The sequence below is a fragment of the Phyllostomus discolor genome, chromosome 7 (assembly GCF_004126475.2).
Source record: "Phyllostomus discolor isolate MPI-MPIP mPhyDis1 chromosome 7, mPhyDis1.pri.v3, whole genome shotgun sequence".
Lineage (NCBI taxonomy): Eukaryota > Metazoa > Chordata > Mammalia > Chiroptera > Phyllostomidae > Phyllostomus > Phyllostomus discolor.
This window is the reverse complement of record NC_040909.2, coordinates 50,729,407-50,747,027: the sequence shown is the minus strand read 5'-3', so window position 1 is coordinate 50,747,027 and position 17,621 is coordinate 50,729,407. Positions and strand designations below refer to the sequence as shown.

Here is a 17,621-nt window from a genome sequence, read left to right as displayed (position 1 = left end):
TTACTCATTGAATAATTTAGCTCCACTACTAAAGTGTTACCTTTCTGGGGCCTTTACTGAATGCCCCAAGTGATCACCAAGGACCCTCCACTGTGGCTATTAGGAACTTGAGTTTCCCAGCCTTGCATGAACTCTGGTAGCTCCTCTAGTTCCCAGCTCACAACTCCCCAGTCACTCTTTGCTTGGTCTATGAATGTACACCATAGTATTCAGCAAATATTCAAGGCTACTGTTATGAAGATTTCTGAGCTTTCTTTCTGGAAAGTTCCCGTCTAATTTGAACTCTGCAGTTTCCAGAAGCTTCAGCCTTCTTGAACTCTGATTCCTGTCTTCCCAACTCAACAACACTGTGTTGCTTTGCTTTCAATTTCTCTCCCTGCTCCATAATTTGAAATGTATCTCCCAGAAGAAAATGGAAGGAATAATTATCTCACCTGATTTGCCTCCTCTTTTGCAGGGGCCATAGACCCGTACCATCTATTGTCTGAATAGCCCAATGTCTGAAAATGATTGTTTCATTAATTTTGCCCATTTTTTAGTTTATGGTGAAGGGATAAATCTAGTCCCTGTTACTCCGTATTGGCTGGAAGCAGAAGATGGTAGAAAATTTTATACATGTCACAATTTTATTTTTGAAACATGCACAAAAATCATCCTATAGGTAAAATAAATAGTGTGATAACAATTTTCACACATTCAAGACAGGTAATTATGGTGTTACAAAGGAAAAATTTTAAATAGACAAAATTAAAAACTATGTTATACATGTAGTTTAAGCTCAGTCATTTCACCTTTCTGAGCAGGGGTTACATCACTTATAAAATGAAGGTGTTGAAAGTGATGGTGACGGACCCTTCTTTTCTTTCTTTTTGTCTTTCTTTCTTCCTTTCATATTTTATGTTTTGAGTAAAGTTTCACAAGGAGCATTGTTTAATGCATCATTCAGTCTCTGAGTAGGTTCAAATGGAGGCCTGTGTATTTACTTGACTCCTGTGTATTTCTTCTTACTCTTACTCCCAAAGACCTTTGTGCTGGGTAGGCCAGAAAGTCCATTTAGTTTTGTTTTTTTTTTTTAAGAGACATTTTTCATTTTCACCAATAATCTTATTGATTTGGATATTTTGAGCATGCCAGCTAGCTGCCTCCCACTATTGGCTTCTAGTGGGTAGAGGCTGGGGGTGCTGCTGAACATCTTCCAACACATAAGACAGCCCCACAGCAAAGAATTGTTTGGCCAAATGTCAGTAGTACCAAGAAACTTCTCAAACCACTTTCAACATGTTCGATCAGTCACAGTACCTTCTCCATATACTGCACAAATCTTTTTATGTGTTTCAGTTGCATTTATACCTTTCTTGAAATAATAAAGCATAATAAGCCAAAAGTGTTATGTATTTTCTTCCATCTTTAATATTAAAATGACTGCAAAAAACCCCACCAATTTTGATAAGTTTTTTTTTTTAATTTACGCTGATATAACAGCTGTCACAATACAATTTAACAAAATTGTTTGGAATGAAGTTAAAGACAGCTAAGCACTACTAGAACCATCATATGGAAAAAACTAAGAAACTTTTTGGCCAACCTAATACATTGTTAAAAGTTACCTCATTCTTTCATAAGTTATAGTTGTGTGTACACATTTCTTGAACTAGACAATAAGACCCTTGAAGGCCAAAATAACACTTTATTCATTATTTTATCACCAATTACCTCTTTTGTTTATAGTAAACTGAAGAATGTGTACCTCTGCATCTGGGAAACACTTGCTTATTTGCACTCCACTGAATGGCTCCCTGATGGCCAATGGAGATGTTCCTTCAATACCACACGTGGGGTTATTTCTTTGTTTGCTATGCTTCGGAGCCTGTGCTTAACATCACAGCACTTATCACACTGGAACATACAGTAAATATCTATTTGTTAGGTTTTCCCTCTAGACTGTGAGCTTCTTGAAGTCAGGACCCATGTGTTATTTTGCTATATATTTCCAAGACTTAAAGCAGTGCCTGGCAAATGAAATGGTAGGAGCTCAATAAACGTTTGTGAATTGAGTTGAATGTAATTGAATTAAAGTAAATTCCATTAAAGCCTGTATTAGTCAGGATTCTCCAAGAAACCAAACCACAGAGAGAGAAAGGAGAAAGAGAGAGGGAGAGAGAGACAGAGACAGAGACAGAGACAGAGATAGAGATAGATACAGATTTTTAGGGTTTGGCTTCATGATGTGGAGGCTTGGCAAGTCCAAAATCTGCAGGCTAGAGATTCAGGGAAGAATTGATGTTTGCAGCTCAAATCCAAAACAGTCTGCTGGCAGAAATTTCCTCTTCGTCAGTGGAAGTCATTCTTTTTTCCCTTAAGTTCTTTAACTGATTGGACAAGGCCTACTCACATCTTTAAATAGCTTCACAGCAACATCTAGATTAGTATCTGACCGATATTTAGGTATTGTGCCATAGCCAAGCTAACACATAAAATTAACTATCACAAAGTCCATTTCCAGGACCTGCTCAAAACTCCATAATTTCTTTCTAGAGTATCTTACAGGAAGGATCAAAATCTTATAGATAAGTTGTATTACTTTTTTCTTATATTAAACCACTGGAATGACGTACTTTTTCTATAGAAACTGGTCATATTTGATTGTAGTTATATTCATCTCAGGGAACATTGCCTCTGGCAGTGCATAGACTAATGAGAAGTAATGTCTCTGTGTCCTCAGCATCTCCCCTTCCTTAAAATGTATATTAAAAAATCTACTATGCTAAGTAAAAACAGTGATGGCATAGTGGTAAAAAAATAAATAAAATAAAAAGAATTTCATCTTTGTTCATGGAAAGTTATTAAAAAAAATAAAAAGCTGCTTCATCATTTGTGAGCTCCTTTTTGAAAAACCTTTAGTGGCCTTTTGTTTATTTTTTAATTTATTGTTGTTCTGTTATAGTTGCCCCCATCCCTCCCCCATTACTCTCCCCTGCCTACCCACTCTCACCTCACACATTCAGTCCTACCCCCACCCCATTGTCTTGTCCATGGGTCCTCTTTATACATGTTCCTTGATGACCCTTCCTCTCCTTTCTCTATTATCCCCTTCCCTCTGGTTACTGTCAGTTTGTTCTTATTTCAATCAATGTCTCTGGTTATATTTTGCTTGCATGTTAGTTTCATTGATTAAGTTCCACTTATAGGTGAGATCATATGGTATTTGTCTTTCACCACCTGGCTTATTTCACTTAGCACAATGCTCTCCAGTTTCCATCCATGTTGTCGTGAAGGGTGGGAGTTCCTTCTTTCTTTCTGCTGTGCAGTATTCCCTCGTGTAAATGCACCATAGTTTTTGGATCCACTCATTTACTGATGGGCACTTAGGCTGTTTCCAGCACTTGGCTTTGTAAACAATGTTGATATGAACATTGGGGTGCATAGGTCCTTTTGACTTGGTGTTTCAGGGTTCTAGGGTATAATCCAGCAGTGGAATGCTGTATCAAACAGCAATTCTACTTTTAGTTTTCGATGAAATTCCATACTGCTTTCCACAGTGGCTGCACCAGTCTGCATTCCCACCACCAGTGTGCTTGGACTTTAATACCTATAGAATAATAACAAAACTACAGCTTGACAGTCTTGTTACCTTGACTAATCAGACCTCTTTTCTGACATTCCTTTGTATGTTCACCTTAAACTTACACTGTTTCAAACTACAGAATTGCTCACAACTGCACACAAATTATGTATAAAGCTCCATTATTTCTTCTCATCTATTCCATAACCTTTCAGGACTGCAGCCACCTTTGATCTCTCTCCTCTTTAACTGAATTCCTACAGTTTTCATTTTAGAAATGTTTTTGGCATTTAGAAGATAATACCAATGCCTTTTGTACTTACTTGCTGCTGCTGATGTTGAGGAATAGCCTTTTATTTTTATGAACTTTAATGTAATTATAAGTAACATATTGCTGTGGTTCAGAATTGAACACATGTTTTGAATCACATGAATATATGAATCTAGTGAAAAGTGTACCTCCAGTCTTCATCTCTGAGTTACTCAATATCCTTCCCCTCAGGCAATTAATGCCATCTGCTCATTGTTATGCATACATGTAATTTCCCCATTTATTTGGTTTTTTAAAATTCTCACCCAAGGATATGCTTACTGATTTTAGAGAGAGGGTAAGAGAAGGAGAGAGAGGAAGAGAAACATCAACGTGAGAGAGAAACATCAATTGGTTGCTTTCATACATGCCCTGGACCAGGGATCAAACCGAAAAGCTACACATATGCCCTGACAGAGAATCAAACCTTTGACCTTTTGGTTTGCAGGATGACATCCAACCAACTGAGCCACACTGGCCATGGCCCCATTCATTCTTAATACAAATGGTAGCATCTACTGTTTTACATATTTTTATTTTCCCTATCAGTTCATAAAGAGCTTTCTCATTCTTTTGCATAGTATTTCATTGTATGATTACACCATGATTTCTTTAACCAGTTCCTATTGATGGATCTTTACAATATCTAAATATTTCCTACTATAAAAATGCTGCAATGAATAACCTTATTCAAAAGTCATTTCCCACATGTGCAACATCCTCTCAGAACAAAGTTCTGGGAATAAAATTGCTGGGTCAGTGGATTTGCCCATTGATAATTTTATAGATATTGCCAAATTGCCCTCCGTGAAAATTATAACAGGTTACTCTTTCACAGCAGTAGATGAAAATGTCTTTGAACCCGTACTTTTTCCCCATACAGTATATTGCCAACTTTTGGGTCTTTGACAATTTGTGCAGAGAGTTTGAGGAATTGGGGGCTAATGAAGGAAAAAGATATGACCACGAGGTGGCACTAGCACACATGAACATCATTGGATGATGCTTTGACCCGTCTGCAAGTTGGAAAGGGAGAAGTCTCTCACAGCAGGAGTCTGTCAAAAAGCCTGGAATGGTGGGTGGGGTGGGGGGTGTTCGCTACTCTAAAGGGAAGAGGGTTAGGAAACTCTCAAAAGAGAGGGGGCTTATGGGATGTCTAGGTAGTGTTGCTTAGCAACACTGGCAGCTGGGAGTCTCTGGATCAGAGTTCAGAAGGGCAGCAGACTCTTAGGGTCTTAATGTCCTGGGGTTTATTTTATCTATGACTAGTAGATATGTGGTGCAGCCCAACATTTAGACAGGCTCTAAATGGCTAAAAATCTGATTATTTGGGCTATGTTTAATTTAAAACAACTGAATATGTAAAATTTTGAGTTTGGTGCTGGTGGGCTTTTGAGCTAACAGGTTTCAGCTGTGTAGTGAAGAAATAAACAATCTAGGAGTGAATGCACAGAGGTTATCTTTGTTCTGTTTATATAACAGTCTGATAAGTGAAAATGGTATCTAAGTATAGTTATAATTTATATTTATGAGTTTTAGGTATAAACTAAGCTGCTGTAACAAAGAGACCCAAAATACAGTAGCTTAAATGAAAGTGAAATTAATTAATTTCTCTTCAAACAGCCCAGAGCAAATGCTTGAGGGCTGGCTGGCTAGCTCAGTTCTTGAAATCATTTTAGAGATTCAAGTTCCTTCTCTCTAGAGAAGTCCCCTAGAGTGGGGCTCATGAAACAACATCTGTTGAAGAGAAAAAGAGTGTTGAAGGCAAGCAGCTTTCTTACAAAAAATAAGATCTGGAATCTCCACTTATAATTTCTATTTGTATCTCTCTGGACAAAACTTAGTCACATGGCCACATCAAGCTTCAAGAAAGGTTGGGAAAACTTGGGGTTCTATTACCAAAAGGAGACAAAGGAGAGGGGCAGTTTGTGGTCTCTGCTCTATTGAATGAGATTGAACATCTCTTCATATGTGTAAGATCCATTTCTAGTTTATTTCTATAAATTGTTCATCTTTCTTGCCAATTTTTCTTTTGGGTTGTTAGTCTTGTCTCATCAATTTATACGCTTTTAATAATACCTTGCATACTTTTCTTGGCTGTTAAACTCATATTTTACTCTTAGTTTTCAGTAATAAGGCTGTTATGTGAAATAAATTACTCTAAAGATCATATCTTTTCTCTCTTAACAGATAACTTTAGCTATAACAAATTATGTAACTGACAAACTGGGGAAAAAGTTTGTAGAGCCTCCACCATTTGATTTGACAAAGAGTTACTTGGATTCAAACTGCACCAGCCCCTTAATTTTTGTGCTATCTCCAGGAGCAGATCCCATGGCCAGTAAGTGTACATACTATCAACTTTAAAGAAATTATAACTAAAATATGCTTAATGTCAAATTTCATGACTGTAAATCAGTAAATATGGTATTTATAAGAAAAGGTCACTAAAATTTTCCAATTAAATACCTATTATTGAAATATAAGGCATATTTTATCATTTTAGAGTAAGCAGTAAGGCCATATATTTTGTGCCCTCTTAGGCCTGCTGAAATTTGCAAATGATAAAGCTATGTCTGGAAATAAATTTCAAGCTATTTCACTGGGACAGGGACAAGGACCAATTGCAACAAAAATGATTAAAGCAGCAATAGAAGAAGGAACTTGGGTTGCCTACAGAACTGTCACCTTGCTGTCTCCTGGATGCCCATGTTGGAAAAAATATGTGAAGACTTTAGCCCTGAAGTCTGTAACTCATCCTTTAGGCTATGGCTCACAAGTTATCCAACTCCAAAAGTACGTTTATTTCCTATGGAGTTCCACACATTTATGTAGTTATCTCTTGCATTATATATCTTAATCAAGCTTTAAATGCTTAACTTTAAGAGGTTTTAAAAACATTTCTGGAGTCCTCTCTTATGCTTATTTTTAACCCATTGGTATATGCATTTTTTTTAAGATTTTATTTATTTATTTTTAGAGAGGGAAGGGAGGGAGGGATGGAGGGAGAGAGAGAGAGAGAGAGAGACATAAATGTGCGGTTGCTGGGGGTTATGACCTGCAACCCAGGAATGTACCCTGGCTGGGAATCGAACCTGGGACACTTTGGTTCCCAGCCCGCGCTCAATCCACTGAGCTATGCCGGCCAGGGCTGGTATATGCATTTTTAAAAAAAATATTGATTTTATATTCTCTACCTGATTTTTTAAAGATTTTATTTATTTATTTTTAGAGAGGGAAGGGAGGGAGATAGATAGAGAGAGAGAGAGAAACATCAATGTGCGGTTGCTGGGGGTTATGGCCTGCAACCCAGGAATGTACCCTGGCTAGGAATCAAACCTGGGACACTTTGGTTCCCAGCCCGCACTCAATCCACTGAGCTACACCAGCCAGGGCGGTATATGCATTTTTAGGACTCCAGCTGGTTGTCTTGAGTAATGTTCTCTGTTTATTTTGTCTTAGTTCCCAGTAACAATTCTACAGAACGGAGTAAAAATGACTAATGAACCTCCCACGGGTCTTCGGCTAAATCTCCTCCAATCATATCTCACTGATCCAGTTTCTGATCCTCAGTTTTTTAGTGGATGCCCGGGAAAGGAACTGGTAATATTCAGCCTCTGAAGCTTTTAAAATATGTTTATATAATGATAAAATACGGAAATATAAATATTTTATTTAATAATGTTAAACTTTAGGCATTTCCTGAGAAGACAGAAATTATACCTATCTTGTCAATCATTTTATTCCCAATAGTTCGTGTTCTTTTTCCCAAGTAGTAGACAGTCAAGTGAATGTTTGTTGAATAAATGAATGTATCTTAACTTGTAAACACCAAGCCCATTAGTGTCTTTGATTAAGACCCAAGTATAGCTATTTATTTTCACATCATTTATTCATTCAACAAATAAGTGTGTTAGAAACTGTCCTAGGTACTAGATATAAAACAATGATATTAAAATAGACTCCCCCAATAATCTACCTTCATGGAACTTAAATTATAGCAATAATATTTTGACATATTAATAATGCTTTTCAATGTATCCATGTAAACAGTTTTACACATGGTATTGGGGAATTTAGGAGTATCAGTAATAGTACTCCTTTCCCATGCTCTAATTCTTACCAGTTAAGAAACAGGAAGAAGTATGAATACATGGGAACCAAATGATAACCTTAATTGTGGATAGAGATGAGGTTGGAAGATGTAGTTTATGTCTGTGTACAGGTGGGATTCATATTACTGAATCCAGAAGTAAGCAGATTTATCCAGCCAGAGAAACAGACATTCCTCCCTGCAGAAATCTCACTTCAAAGAGAGAAAAGGGAGAAGCTGAGCAAAGTGTATTTGGTTAACTTTCCCCAAATTTACTGATCAGATAGATCAGTTTCCTCTTCTGCAGTGAGTACAAGAAGGAGAAAATCCAAGAGTGTTTACCTTAACTGAGCTTTCCCCATATCGAAGAAAACACCAGTACTATGGAAAAATCCACTGCTCTCACCTGCAAAACTTGCAGAATACTTATCATATTTGCCTATTTGAACTAGAGAAAGAATGATACTGAAGATAAAGGATTGAATGCTTTAGAAGCCAACTAGTTTCTTTCTGCTTGACACTTTTTATGTGCTCTCGTTCTGAATGATGATTTTGTTTATAATTCTGGGAGAACAATGGAATAGAACATTGTGGTTTTAGCTATGAAGAGAGATTAATAGAATGGAGAAGGTGTGGTGTCTGATCCCCACCCAGGGTCTAAGCTCCTGCAATTAGAGTTGAGAGAGCCAGAAGAAGAGAAGGGAAACTTCTAAAGGTTCTTAACCACAAGCAGAGCTGCTTTGGGGTTTAGATGACCAAAATAAAGAATGGCACAGAGTTGGAGAAGCAGCACTCTCCTGCATTAAAACATGAGCAAGCAACTTTGGCACCCCAAGCATTGAGATTTGTACAACATTCAAAGATAGCACCGTTGCCATGCATGTAGCATCATTCTTATTCACCAAGCAATTATTCTGATAGTAAAACAAATGGGAACTAGGGTAAGAGAAGGAAAAGGGTGTAGATGCCCTGTGAAATTGGTTCTCAATGAGCATCACATTCATCTGGCAGAGTGCTACTGCCAGAATTTCTAACTCAGTTGGTCTGGGATAGAGCTTAAGAATCTGCAGTTATAACACATTCCTAGGCGATGCTGATATTGATGGTCTTGGAAACACACTTTGAGAATCACTGCCCTAAGGTTTTTCAGTAGCTGGCTTTTTTTTTATTTGTAGAAACATAAGAAACTCCTTTGGAGGCCCCCAGAAATAGCTGGGGTACTCTTTGATAAGGCCAATTTATGACCATTGGGCCAGTAATAATTTGAACTATCATCATTTGGCTAGTAAAAATAAATATGATCTTGATAGTCACAGGTAAATTGATATCTTGGGCATTTGTATTATCTAGCAATGATAATATATTAGTCATTTCTCAGTTTATATATCTGTCCCCTGTATTCAGCTGTGTTTTCCTTAAGGGCAGGAATACATTTCTATATTACCATTTATCCATCTGTCCATCCAATAAATATTTCTTAAATGTTTACTAGGCATACTTCTAAGACCTGGTAAAATGGAGGTGAATATATAAACATATGGGATACATAAATATATTAAAATCTCTGTCTTCATGGAACTTACATTCTAATCAAGGGAAATATATGCAAGGCAAGCTTAACCATAAAACCCATAAACCTGAGTGGGCTCGTTAAAGTTACAGATGTCAGTGGTCCAATCCTGGAGCTTCTGATTCACTAAGTACAAAATGGAGCTCAAGAGCTGGTGTAAATAAACAAGTAACAAGGTGATTCAAATGTTAACTAGTGTGGGAACCACTGCCACAGTTCTATTATGAACTATGAGAGGACAAAGAAAGGAAAAGAAAGGCGGGGAGAAAGGGAACAAGTTCCCTTATTGAACACCAGCAAGTTCCAGGTAGTTTAAATATATACACTTTATAACCCTGTAATATAGGCATTATTATTACAACTTTGTTTTTTAAACAAGAAAACTCAGGCATATAAAATACAGTATTGAAGTCATATAGCTTATGAGTGTTAGAGGCAGGATTTGGTACCCAGGTCACTCTGTCTCTTCCCACTTTTGTATGGTTAACTCTTCTTGGCTATTGAAGAAAGCATCTTGGAGGAAGTAACATTTGAAATAGACACAAGAAGTATGCCTAAAGGCACAGAATTATGACAAGGCTGTTGAAAGAGCAGCAAGTAGCTTATTTTGACTTGACTGGTGGGAAATAAGAATCAGAAGGAATATAGGGACAAGACTGTGAATATCTTCATCACCTTGCTAAGGTATTTGGATGAGTCAACACAAATCTCATAGCACCATCTCATAGAAAAATAACCAAAAGGCATATCCCATTGATGCTGGATTGATGATATCCTTTTTTAGGTAGATGATGATACCAGGCTGCTGCACACCATTGGGTTAGTCGCAAAATGGACCCTGGAAAAATGCAATTCCTAAATCAGTCAGAAAAAAACCCCCCACATATTGTGAAGGGGAAATTCTACCTTCAGAAAAGGTTTTTTAAAAAACAATATATATTTTTAAATGTTTGAATGTTTTCAGAATAGATTATTTTTATTGTATTTTTCCATTTCCATTTATTTCCCTTATACCCAGCCCCACAATTAACACACTGTTGTTTATGTCCATGAGTCCCTTTTCCTTTTTGCTCAATCCCTCCACCCCTGAATCCTCCCCATAGATGTCATCCTGCTCTCTATGAGTCTGTCTCTATTTTGCTTATTAGTTCAGTTTCTTCATTATATTCCACATATGAGTGAAATCATATCGTATTTGCCTTTCTCTGACTGGCTCATTTCACTTAGCATAATATTCTCCAGGTCCATCCATGCTGTCGCAAAGGGTAAATTTTTTTTTCTTTTTTCGGCCTGGTAGTATTCCATTGTGTAAATGTCTCGTAGTTGTTTCATCCACTCATCTACTGATGGACACTTCGGCTGCTTCCATAACTTAGTGATTGTAAATAATGCTGCAATGAATACATAGATGTTTATGTTCGTTTGAATTAGTGTTTTGGGTTTCTTTGGATATATCCCCAGAGGTGGGATTGCTGGGTCAAAAGGCAGATCTATTTTTAATTTTTTGAGTTATCTCCATATAGCTTTCCACAGCGGCTACACAAATCTCCATTCCCACCAATAGTGCAAAAAGGTTCCCCTTTGTTCACATCTTTGCCAGCACCTGTTGTTTGTTGATTTGTTGATGATAGCCATTCTAACTAGTGTGAAGTGATATCTCCTTATGGTTTTAATTTGCATTTCTCTGATGACTAGTGATGTTGAACATCTTTTCATATGTCTATTGGCCATCTGTATGTCCTCTTCGGAGAAGTGTCTGTTCGGGTCCTTTGCCCATTTTTGATTGGATTGTTTGTTGGTGTGGAATTTTGTAAGTTCTTTGTAAATTTTGGATATGAACTCCTTATCAGATGTATAGGCGAATCTGTTCTTCCATTTTGTGGGCTGTCTTTTTATTTTGTTGACGATTCCCTTTGCTGTGCAAAAACTTTTTAGTTGAATGTAGTTCCACTTGTTTATTTTTTTTCTTTTGTTTCCCTTGATGATAAAATATTGCTATGAGCAATGTCTGAGATTTTACTGCCTATGTTTTCTTCTAGGATTTTTATGGTTTTGGGTTTAACAATAAGTCTGTGGTCCATTTTGAATTTATTGTGTATGGAGTAAGATGGTGATCTAATTCCATCTTATTTTAAAATATTTTATTTATTCATTTTTAGAGAGAGGGGAAGGAAAGGAGTGTGGGAGAGAAACATCAATGTGTGGTTGCACACATCTTATGTGCCCCCTAGTGGGGATCTGGCCCACAACCCAGGCATATGCCCTGACTGGGAATCAAACCAGCAACCCTTTGGTTCACAGGCCTGTGCTCAATCCACTGAGCTACACCAGCCAGGACTCTAGTTTCATCTTTTTATATGTATCTGCCCAGTTTTCCCAACACTCTTTATTGAATAGACTATATTTGGCTCATTGTATGTGCTTGCTTCCTCTACCATATGTTAACTGACTATAAAGGTGTGGGTTTGTTTCTGGGCTCTATTCCATTGATCTCTGTGTCTGTTTTTATGCCAGTACAATGATGTTTTGATTACTGTGGGCTTATAATATAGTTTGATATTAGGTAGCATGATTATTCCAACTGTCTTCTTTCTCAGGATTGCTGTTGCTGTGTGGGGCTTTTATAGTTTTATATAAATTTTTGAAATATTTGTTCTAGTTCTATGAAATACTTCATTGAACTCTTAATAGGAATCATGTTGTATCTATAGATTGCTTTGAGTAGTATGGACATTTTAATGATTTTAATTCTTCCTATCTATGAACATAGTATGTGCTTCCACTTATTTGTATCTTTCTCAATTTCTTTATACAGTGTCTTAATTTCCATGTACAGGTCTTTTATATCCTTGGTTAGGTTTATTCCTAGGTATTTTATTCTTTTTGAAGCAATTATGAATGTGATTGTTTTCTTAATTTTCCTTTCTATTAGTGTGTTAGTGGCATGTAAAAATGCAACTGATTTCTGGATATTAATTTTTGTATCCTGCTACTTTGCTGAATTCATTTATCCATTCTAGTAATTTCTTGGTGGAATCTTTGGGGTTCTCTATGTACAGTATAATGTCATCTGCAAAAAAAGACAGTTTTACTTCTTCTTTCCCATTTCGGATGCCTTTTATTTCTTTATCTTGTCTGATTGCTGTGGCTAGGACTTCCAGTACTATGTTGAATAAGAGAGGTGACAGTGGATATCTTCATCTGGTTCCCAATATTAAGGGGAACATTTGTAGTTTTTGCCCATTGAATATGATGCTGGCAGTGGGTTGGCATATATGGCCTTTATTATGTTTAGGTATGTTGCCTCTATTCCCACTTTGCTGAAAGTTTTAATCATAAATGGTTGCTGGATTTTATCAAATGCTTTTTCTGTATCTGTTGATATGATCATGTGGTTTTTATCCTTCATTTTGTTTATATGGTGAATCACATATATTGATTTGCAAATGTTGGACCAAACCTGCATCCCCAGAATAAAATCCCACTTGATGATGGTTTATGATGTTTTTGATGCATTATTGTATTCCATTTGCTAATGTGTTGTTATGGATTTTAGCATCTATGTTCATCAGGGATATTGGCCTATAATTTTCTTTCTTTGTAGTGTCTTTATCTGGTTTTGGAATTAGGATAATGCTGGCCTTGTAAAATGAGTTTAGGAGCCTTCCATCTTCTTGAATTTTATGACATAATTTGAGAAGGAGAGGTGTTAGTTCTTCTTGGAGTGTTTGGTAAAATTCACCAGTGAAGCCTTCTGGAGCAGGGCTTTTGTTTGTTGGGTTTTGGTTTGTTGTTGTTTTGTTTTGTGTTTTTTTTTTCTTATTACTACTTCAGTTTAGGTATAATCTATCTCTTCAGATTCTCTGATTCTTCTTGATTTAGTTTTAGAATGTTGTGTATTTCTAAGAATTTAGCCATTTCATCCAGTTTGTTGGCATATAGTTGTTCATAATATTTTCTTACAATCCACTGTATATTTTTTGTGTCAGTTGTTATTTTTCCTCTTTCATTTCTAATATTATTAATTTAGATCCTCTCTCTTTTTTTCTTGATGAGTCTGATTAAAGGTTTGTCAATCTTGTTTATCTTTCAAAGAATCAGCTCTTAGATTCATTGATGTTTTGCATGATTTCTTTTTTACTCTATTTTGTTTATTTCTGCTCTGATCTTTATTATTTCCTTCCTTCTACTCGCTTTGGGCCATGGGATGAACTCCAGCCTGCAGAATCATCCCATCCACCACAGATGAGAAATAAGTCATCCCCAAAACTATCTTGCTGTTCCGGTGGAAAAGGGGGTGGTGATTCTTTCTAGTGGAGAACACTCCGAGCCCTTCTCTCAAGTGGCTTTTGTTGGGAATGGTATGTGTATGTGTATATAACATACATGGATAGCTTATCAATCAATGTCAAAAAGGCTATATCATACAAAAACAGGTACTATAGATAACCATTGAAGGAAGACAGAGATCTGTCATAGGTCAGGGTCTTTTAGTCATGCCGACGCCAAAGGGTCTTTAGGATGTACTTCATGAGATAAGGAGTTTACTCCTTATGCCTTGAACTTAAACATCTCGTTTATATCACCAGGGCTATACAAAGCAAAGCAGAGCAAGCTTCAAAGGATACAATGTATTTATCAGGCCTGATTTCCACAAGAATCGTCAGTGTTAGAGTCAGGTCATGTCTGCCACCTGCATTTTTACCTGGTTTTCTAGGGAGACTTACTAGCCCCTTTCAGGGCTTGCTGTCATGGGGCTACAGTCTCAGAAACCACACAGAGTGGTCCCTAATATATTTTGTTAATTTCTGCTCTGATGTTTATTATTTCCTTCCTTCTAATCACTTTGGGCTTTGTTTGTTCTTTTTCAAGTTCCCTTAAGTGTAATGTTAGATTGTTTATTGAGCTTTTTCTTGTTTTTTTGAGATAGGCCTGTAATGCTATGAATTTCCCTTTTAGTTTTGCTCTCCCAGTGTCCCACAGATTTTGGATTGTTGTATCTTCATTTTCATTTGTTTCAAGGTATCTTTTGATTTCTTTCTTGATTTCATTGTTTTGACTCATTCATTGTTTAATGTTATTTAACTTCCATGTCTCTGTGTGTTTATCAGTGTTCTTCTTGTGATTGATTTCTAGTTTCATAGCATTGTAGTCAGAGAAGATGCTTGATATGATTTCAATCTTCTTAAATTTATTGAGACTTAGTTGTGTCCTATCATGTGGGCTACCTAGAAAACATTTGATATACACTGGAAAAATAGGTATATTCTGCTGCTTTGGAGTGAAATGCTATGAAGATATCAATTAAGTCTATTTGATCTAGTGTGTCATTTATGGCTGCTGTCTCCTTGTTCCTTTTATGTCTGAAAGATCTATCCATTGAAGTCAATGAAGTGTTAAGATCCCCTACTATGACTGTATTTCTGTAAGTCTCTCCCTTTATGTCCATCAAGATTTGATTTACATATTTATGTGCTCCTAGGTGGGTGAATAAATGTTTATTAGAGTTATATCCTATTGTTGGATTGTTCCCTTTATCATTATGTAGTGTCCTTTATCTCCTACTATAGCCTCTGTTTTAAAGTCTATTTTGTTGTGTATAAGTACTGTGATGCCAGCTTTTTTAGATACATTCTTTTTTTTTAAGATTTTGTTTATTTATTTTTAGAGAGGGGAAGGGAGGGAGAAAGAGAGAGAGAGAAACATCAATATGTGGTTGCCTCTCACGTGGCCCCCCTGGGGACATGGCCCTGCAACCAAGGCAAGTGCCCTGACTGGGAATTGAACCTGCAACACTTTGGTTTGCAGCCCATGCTCAATCCACTGAGCTACTCCAGCCAGGGCTTGTGACCCCAGCTTTTATTTCCTTTCCATTTGTATGATATATCTTTCTTCTATCCCTTTACTTATAGTCTGTGTGTATCTTTTGATCAGAGATGGGTCTCTTGGAGACAGCATATATATGAATCTTGTTTTCTTATCCATTCAGCTAGCCTATGTCTTTGGTTGGAGCATTTAAGCCATTTACATTTCAGATGATTATTGATAAGTGCATATGTAGTGCCATTTTATTGTTAGACTTTTTTCCTCTTTTTCTTTTTCTTCTTCTTAAAGCAAGCCCTTTAACATTTGTTGCAGTACTGGTTTGGTGTTAACAAACTGCTTTAGCCTTCCAGTGTATTATTTATTTCAGATATTGCATTCTTTATTTCTGACTTGCCCCTTTTTATAGTTCCTATGTCTTTTTTCATGCTGTTCAGTATAATCATTACTATAAACTCTACATCTTATAAATTGCTTGCCTCCTTTTCATTTAGTTCTTTTTCTGAAGAACTATCTTGTTCTTTCATTTGGGGCCTTTTCTTTGTTTCCCATTTTGGCTGCTTCTGTGTATTTGTTTCTACGATCTGGTAGATCTGCAAATACTCTGGTGCAGATTTGTGTCAGATGCTGCCTATGATTGGCCCTGGGGAACCTGTTTGGAGCTATCAGCAATCAACAGCATGTGGCTCCCACTGCTGGGCCTGGGTATGAGCAGAAAGAAGCAAGCTGAGCACCTAGGCTGGTTTTTACCAGTACCAGGCTGGTGGAGTATAAGCTAAAGTCTTAGAACTCCCAGCAATCTGTTTTCCCTGTTAGGGTTAATCACTGATATAGCCTCAAGATGTACTCTGCAGCTCAGCTTAAGCTCCACAGGATGGGGCAAGAGGGATTCATGTGGGTGGGGCTATTGCTTCCCTCATGAATCAGGCTGATGTCACATGGAGGAGAGTGCTGTGCCCTAGAAAGATGGTTTCTGCAGTATGGGGAATGACTTAGCACAGGGATCCTGGCAGTTGATCCTTCCACTCTATCCCCAGAGCTACCAACTCCAAACTCTCCTCACGCATCTCCCATCCATTCTGCCCCCCCACTGCCAGAGCCAAGGGTAAGTGGCTGCAAATGAAATTTTAGTGCATTGGCTTTCTGCGTCTCTAGCTGTCTCTGCCTAGTGACAGAAACCCCACTGCTTTTCACAGCTGGGTGTTATTTGGGTTCCTTTCCCAATTCTGGTGTTCTATGCTGAGGAGCCTAGGTTGGGGTTTAGGCCCCACACTTCTCAGGGGGAACCCTCTAGAATTTCAGCTAGTGCCCATGGGAGCCCAGCCAACCACTTTGTGCCTTCACACTCCCTACTAGTCTTTTTGTAGCAATGTGGTTTCTTCTTTCTATCCTTAATTATAAGGCTTCTCTCCAGCTAGTGTTCAGTTGGCTATTCAGGATGATTTTTAAAAATTTAGTTGTAGTGTCGCAGGTTCAATTCCCAGTCAGGATATATGCATGGGTTGCAGGCCATGACCCCCAGCAACCGCACATTGATGTTTCTCTCTCTCTCTCTCTTTCTCCCTCCCTTCCCTCTCTAAAAATAAATAAATAAAATCTTTAAAAAATTTAGTTGTATTAGGGCCTGGCTGGCATAGCTCAGTGGATTGAGCGCGGGCTGTGAACCAAAGTGTCGCAGGTTCAATTCCCAGTCAGGGTACATGCCTGGGTTGCAGGCCATGACCCCCAGCAACCCCACACTGATGTTTCTTTCTCTCTCTTTCTCCTTCCCTTCCCTCTCTAAAAAAATTAAATAAAATAAAATCTAAAAAAAAATTTAGTTGTCATTCCAGTTTGGTCCTAGGAGGAGGTTAGTGTAGCTTTCACTTATTCCACCATGTTGTATCTTTATAGTTTTTTTTTTAAGAATCTAGATAACAAGACTGACAGATTCCTCTGATACCTTTTATCACATACATTTCTTCATCCCTTATCTAAATCCAGCCACAGCTGTAGAAAGCAATTCTCTGGGCATTCAGACTCATCTTAGATAGACAGCATCTCATCCTAAGTATGCCTCTTTCTGTACTCTGTTCCTAACATTTCTCTGACACCACAGGAGCTTTCATGGCTCAGAAGCACAAGCTAAAAAAGTGGAGAAATTATCACCTCCTTAAGAAACCCATTATGTGAAAAAACATGGGAAATATACCTATTTTTTGCTCTCATTGACAAATGTTTTTCCCCTATTAAATGTATCACCACAGCATTAATCCAGTATATG

At 37.4% G+C, this 17,621-nt stretch overlaps 1 protein-coding gene across 1 annotated transcript in view; it reads left to right on the top strand.

Moving 5' to 3' along the window:
- Window positions 1–17,621, top strand: part of DNAH12 (dynein axonemal heavy chain 12) — a 275,242-nt gene that overhangs the window by 241,161 nt on the left and 16,460 nt on the right. Inside the window, 4 exon segments of the mRNA XM_028518986.2 lie at window positions 6,063–6,213; window positions 6,416–6,538; window positions 6,541–6,668; window positions 7,335–7,475. Coding sequence (XP_028374787.1) covers window positions 6,063–6,213; window positions 6,416–6,538; window positions 6,541–6,668; window positions 7,335–7,475 — 543 coding nt within the window.